This window comes from Ochotona princeps, chromosome 25, assembly GCF_030435755.1.
Source record: "Ochotona princeps isolate mOchPri1 chromosome 25, mOchPri1.hap1, whole genome shotgun sequence".
Taxonomy (NCBI): domain Eukaryota; kingdom Metazoa; phylum Chordata; class Mammalia; order Lagomorpha; family Ochotonidae; genus Ochotona; species Ochotona princeps.
The window spans coordinates 7,388,983-7,395,046 of NC_080856.1; the positions used below are offsets into that span (position 1 = coordinate 7,388,983).

Below are 6,064 nucleotides of genomic sequence, written 5' to 3' on the forward strand. Positions count from 1 at the left end.
AGTTTACCTTCTACTCTTGGAAGTTAACGATTGGCGAGATCTTGGCTGCGTTATTGACACAACACTTTCTATTGATAGAAATAAGTAGTGATTGTCCCCGAGTTACCGGTGCGCCAAGAACTCTGCGATGGGCTGGCAGGAGTCCATTGGGCTGGGCAGGCAGGTTCGGCTGGTGATGCTGGGGAGGCGGAGGAGGCTGCTGGCGGTGATGGTGACCGTCCGCCTATCCGCAGGTCTGTGACCAGCCGGGGACGCGGCAACGACGGCGCAGCCCGGCTCCGGCGGACCAACGCTGGCGAATCAGACATGGACAGTAGCTGCCACAACCCGACCACCAAAATGTTAGCGACGGCTCCGGCCCGGGGCAACGTGATGAACGCGTCGAAACCCTTGGCTTTCTCCATCGAACGAATCATGGCGCGCACCCCCGAGCCCAAGGCCCTGCCCTTGCCCCATTTCCTGCAGGGAGCCGTGCCCAAGGGGGACCCCAAGCCCTCTCTGCACCTCAACTCGTCGATCCCCTGCATGATCCCCTTCGTGCCCGTGGCGTACGACCCCAGCTCCAAGGCAGCGGTGACGGGCTCCGAGCCGCGGAAGACCAGTCTGGAAGCCCCGGCTGCGCCGGCTGTGGCGCCCGCGGCGCCCGCGTTCAGCTGCAGCGACCTGCTCAACTGCGCGCTGAGTCTCAAGGGCGACCTAGCCCGCGACGCGCTGCCCTTGCAGCAGTACAAGCTGGTAAGGCCACGTGTGGTCAACCACTCTTCCTTCCACGCCATGGGTGCCCTATGCTACCTGAACCGAGGGGACGGCCCGTGCCACCCGGCGGCCGGCGTGAATATCCACCCGGTGGCCTCCTACTTTCTCAGTTCCCCTTTGCACTCGCAGCCAAAAACGTATTTAGCCGAAAGGAATAAACTGGTGGTGCCCGCAGCGGAGAAGTACCCTTCGGGAGTTGCTTTCAAAGATCTGTCTCAGGCTCAGCTGCAGCATTACATGAAAGAAAGTGCCCAGCTTCTGTCGGAAAAAATCGCTTTCAAAAGCTCGGACTTCAGCCGGGGCTCTCCCAACGCCAAACCCAAAGTTTTCACTTGCGAAGTGTGTGGAAAGGCAAGTACTACGCAGAACACAGGTTTATCTTTCCTGCCTCGTCCTTCCTCCCGTTCCTTCTGCTTTTTTCTTTTCTTTTACTTTGGTGGGGTTTTGGTCTGCTTTTGTGCTAAGATGATTTCATCCGCCCTTTAATTTTAAAGGACTTATTTGGCTAACCTGTTCTCTGTGTGTTTAATTTAAGGTCTTCAATGCACACTATAACTTAACCCGTCACATGCCGGTGCACACAGGAGCCAGACCTTTCGTTTGCAAAGTGTGTGGAAAGGGTTTCCGGCAAGCCAGCACTCTGTGCAGACACAAGATCATCCACACGCAGGTGTGTTCATCCGTTTCCTTTCCACCTAATTTTCCGCAGGAAAGTGGCAGGAAATGCTTTCCTTTTTTTTTTTAATCAACAGCTCGGTTTAAAAGTGCTGGCTGGCTGAACAGGGGCAAAGTGGCTTGCCTGGTTTGCCTTTGTTCTGCTTAAAAGCATTAGAGCACTAATTTTTCGCTTGCAGGTCTCCACGTGGGAGAGAAAAAAAATCCCTGAAATTCTTTGCTTTTCTTCTTTCCCTCTTAGGAAAAACCTCACAAATGTAACCAGTGCGGCAAAGCATTTAATAGGAGTTCCACTTTAAACACACACACCCGAATACACGCAGGTTACAAGCCCTTCGTGTGTGAATTCTGTGGCAAAGGATTTCATCAAAAAGGTATTGGTCCCAGAAGGGTTGATCTTTATGGTAATCTTGCAGAAAGCCGTGACTAGCCTTTGGAAAAAGTTTTTTTTTTTTTTTTTTTTTTTTTTTTTTTTTTTTTTTTTTAAGAAAACGATCTTTGAAATGCTGCTAATTACAAAGATGGATGCGGCGCCATGCTAACTCCCTAACCCACGGGTTTGATTAGTCTAAGTTAAGGCATGGCGTATGTAGCAAGTGGATAATTCTTTTTAACGGGCGATTCTCGTTTTATATATTGGCATTAGCACAGGTGTATTAAAATATTGAGGAAATGGCCTTGCTGCTGATGCGTGTGATGAAAGTGGCGGGAGACCACCGCAGGTGCGGTCGGTACTCTTGCGGCGGGGTGGGAGCTGCCTTCGCTCTTCCACGGGGCTCGCTACCTTCCATCGGTGGGCTCCTCCCTTTCCAAGTTCCGTCAGAACCACATCCCTGTGATTTGTCTCTTTCAGGGAATTACAAAAACCACAAGTTGACCCACAGCGGGGAGAAACAGTTCAAGTGCAATATCTGCAACAAGGCTTTCCACCAGGTTTACAACCTCACCTTCCACATGCACACTCACAACGACAAGAAGCCTTTCACCTGCCCCACGTGCGGCAAGGGCTTCTGCAGGAACTTTGACCTCAAGAAGCACGTCCGCAAGCTGCACGACAGCAGCCTGGGGCTGCCCCGCACGCCCGCTGGGGAACCGGGCACAGACCCGCCGCCTCCGCTCCAGCAGCCGCCGCCCGCGACGCTGCAGCCTCTGCAGCCGCAGCTGCCGCCCCCTGGTCCGCTTCAGCCCGGGCTCCACCAGGGCCACCAGTGAGCGAGGCCAAGATTCCTCCCCGCCCGAGATGCAGCCCCCACAGCTGAGGCAGCGGCAGGCCGCAGCTGGACGCCTGGTCCAACTGGTCTGCAGACCCCAGAGCATGTTGGACTCCACACTTTGGCCGCACGGAAGCCTCTGCACTGCCCAGTCTTTCGCCTCTTGCATGCACCTGCTAAATGGTTTTGTGTGTTATATCCTATATAGGCACTAAGAACTATGAGAAATTTGGAGAGTATTGTTGGTTTTCTGTTTTTTCTTTTCTTTTCTTTTCTTTTTTTTTTTTTTACAATTTGGAAAACTTCATCTCGGGTGGAGAGATGCTGTTTGGTTTTAAACAAATTTCTGCTGTATTTATTGAGATCTGTATTCTTTTACTAGGGAATGCTGCACCATTTTAATTTTATTGTATATATTTCCAATTGTGTTGATTATGCCGTCTCAAGATGCCTGCTGATCGTTTATTATCATTTTCCCCTTTCCTGAAGTTAAAGAAGTGTGTGTATGTTACACACACACACACACACCCCCCTAGATGTGTGCACCCAAAAAAGGCACATTCCACATTCTTCAGCACACACATACACATATGGCTCTTTATGGATGAATTTGAATTTCAGTTTTGGTTCTTGCACGTGAAGATTGATTCATTGACTTGAAAATAAATACTCGGAACATGCTTATTTAATCAGCAACCTTAGGGCTCTCTTGTGTTATTCCAGGGGAGATCCCTGGTTTTGACACTCCTCTCCCCTTCACTGGTCTTTTAAAAATCAGTTCAACTAGGGATTGGTACCCTCTGATGCTTTGGTCTGAAAATTCACCAACTGCAAATAGTCTTCCCAAACATTTGTGTAAACTTCTGAAATTTGGTGAAGTTCAGAGATAGGAGTTGGAGAATTTTGCAACAGAAGTGTGACCTGGTGGTGGGCCCTGTGCCAGGTTGGTAGTGCAGAGTCCCACGCGAGCAGCCCATCCGGGGGCTGTGCTGTAACCCTCTTCACCATCCACTGTAACAGCACCGGGAAACAGGTGTCTATTGTTTGCAGCCTCCGAGGCACATTCTGACTTGCACACAGCTGGCAAAGGGAGCCTCCGTGTTTTGGTGCGTGTACATATGTTTATAGACGGATATACTCCCATTCAAGGAGGAAACATGGATGAAAACCAAACTGTGGCGGGTGCCAGGTCCTTGAAATGTTTCAAGTGCTAATCAGCAGTTCCTCTGTGAGCTCCGGCTCTGGTGTTTTCTAACTGCAAGTCTCTCCTGTTTTCTTGCCAAAACAGTGAAACAACTGCTAAAGACTTTAATTAAGAGGGGGTAATTAGTTCAGATTTATCAAAGCCGGGTTGTTAAACTATTAGCTGCTCAGTAGAAGCTGCCAGACAAACTCACTTCCAGCACAGTCGTCCCGCCCGCTGCCGCGGGGGCCCGGTGCCTCCAGTGAGGCTGGCGGTGGGGGGAGCGGGCCGCAGGAGTCCCGCCTCTCCACGGCCGCTGCCTCGCTGGCCTCCAGGCCGCTGGCCCCGGGGGTGTGTCTCGGCCCCTCCCTCGATCCGCCGGGTCCTGCAGGTGCAGTGCTCAGCCGAGCATTCGCTAGCGATGCGCAGCGCGGGCGCAGGCTCCGCGAGCCCAGGTGTTTCTCTGTCCTGGAGGAAGCCGCTCGGGCCGGTTCCGGGTCCTCACCTTGTCCCACCGCTGCAGGACAGGCGCAGGGGAACAAGTTTGGATTTGCAGACCAGGCTCACTTGTGCGGGTCCTGCGGGGCCCATGCGAAGGTGGCGCGGAGCGACGCTGGCCGGACCTCGGAGGCAGATGTGCAAGGGGCACTGCAGGGGCGCGGTAGCAATGTCCTAAGCCACCGCTTTTCACGTTTCAAGGAGAGAAAGGGTAGGAGGCGTTGACCGGAAGGGGGCAGGAAAGTGTTAGAAGGCCCCTGTGAGGAGTTCGAGGCCTCGCGGAAGCCCCGAAGGAGAGTCCCGCCTGAACCCGCCTCCGGGTGGACCCAGAGGTCGCCCTGATACTGGCTGGCCAGTTCGGCTGGAACAACAAAGTCGTGACTTGGCGTGCAGACCGGGGGCCCAGAGTTTTCCAGTATTGGCCCAGAGCTCGCACCCTGGTGGCCCTGGGGCAGGTCTCAGCTAGACAACGTTCGATGGAATGCGACGTTGGTCTTTTCCTGACCTCTTGGCACCCTCAGGTTAGATTTGATTTCAGCAAGCTAGGGTTAGGGAATTCCGCTGCTAGGAGGGTTGGATAGCCAGTCTTGTCACAGGCTCTGGCCACCTGCGCTCACAGCTTTCTAAAATGCTTCCGAGTTTTCAGAAAACCGCCTTTGGGAGGCGCCTTAGTCGGATCTGGAAAACATTGGCATTCCTTGAGCAAACAGGAGATTCAGGGCTATTGTGATTTGCAACAACCGCATTTTAGTTCAAGAGCAGAAAATGGCCTTTGCTGCTTGAACTTAATTCTCCAGACTCAGATGTAGCTCTACCTGATAGTCAAGGTGACCGGATAATGATGGGTGGAAAATCAAATGAACATGGTTGAGGAAAGTGCCTAAGCCACTCAGCACGTCCAGTTAAGGCGTCCCTGTGTGCTTTCTACCTCGTGACTCGTGACAACTTATGTCACGATGAAGAAAGTTTTCCACAGGAATGCGAAATTGGTGTGTGGTGACGTAGCAAGCAGAGAGAGGAAAGAGGAAAAGAGAGGAAAATGATGGAGACAGAGAAAGAATGGAGCAAGAAAACATTAGAGTATTTATTATTGCAATGCAATGACTTCATCTGAAGTCGTGTTGGGACCGCACGGTGCAGGCAGGCACGAGCCCACGGCGTTGCCGCTAGGGCTGAGCGTTTGGAGTGTTGGTGATTAAGCAGAGAAGGCCAAAAGGAAATTCTCTAAAAACTAAGCAGTCAAGAGAACTGTTTGTCAGGAGACGAATTATCAATGACCTTTGCTTTATGACAAAGCTGTTAGAGCTCACTAAACATCAAAGAGGATCTCTTTAAAGAGAGTATGAGCTTAGGGAGGAAATTTACCAGGGGGAAAAGTTGAAGAAGTAGGATACTTAGCAAATAGTCATTGGAAAACCTTGCCATTCTTTCCCCTTCAGTAAATATTGAAAGATGATTTTTTTTTAACCCTTAGCTGCCTAACCTCTGCGTGTGCCCGTAGAGGTTCTTCAGCTTGAAGTAGATGCCTTGAAATGCTTAGTTGCTTGACTTTATTCTGGGTTACCTTGTCTTAACCAGATGTTAGTCAGCCAAGTCTCTCATGCTTAGTGAACAAGAGAGACCCATATCTAGATTACCCTCTGAAGGATAGGGTTTCCCTCCAACCCTGCCCGCGGGAACTAATGTTAGACACCAAGGAAGATGGTCCAGTGGGCCGACTTTGCCAAGATCTACTGGAGCT

General features: G+C 51.5%; 1 protein-coding gene across 2 annotated transcripts; it reads left to right on the forward strand.

The window, feature by feature from the left end:
• Positions 1–3,338, forward strand: FEZF1 (FEZ family zinc finger 1). 2 transcript variants are annotated; one of them, XM_004592487.3, is made up of 5 exons: positions 234–735; positions 886–1,107; positions 1,292–1,426; positions 1,673–1,805; positions 2,285–3,333. In XM_004592487.3, the coding sequence occupies exons 1-5, from the start codon at positions 307–309 to the stop codon at positions 2,641–2,643; spliced, it is 1,278 nt and encodes a 425-aa protein (XP_004592544.1). In that variant the 5' UTR covers positions 234–306; the 3' UTR covers positions 2,644–3,333. The 2 variants fall into 2 exon arrangements, with proteins under 2 accessions (XP_004592543.1, XP_004592544.1); XM_004592486.4 differs by having other exon boundaries at positions 1–1,107; positions 2,285–3,338.
• The last annotated feature ends 2,726 nt before the right edge of the window (positions 3,339–6,064 follow it).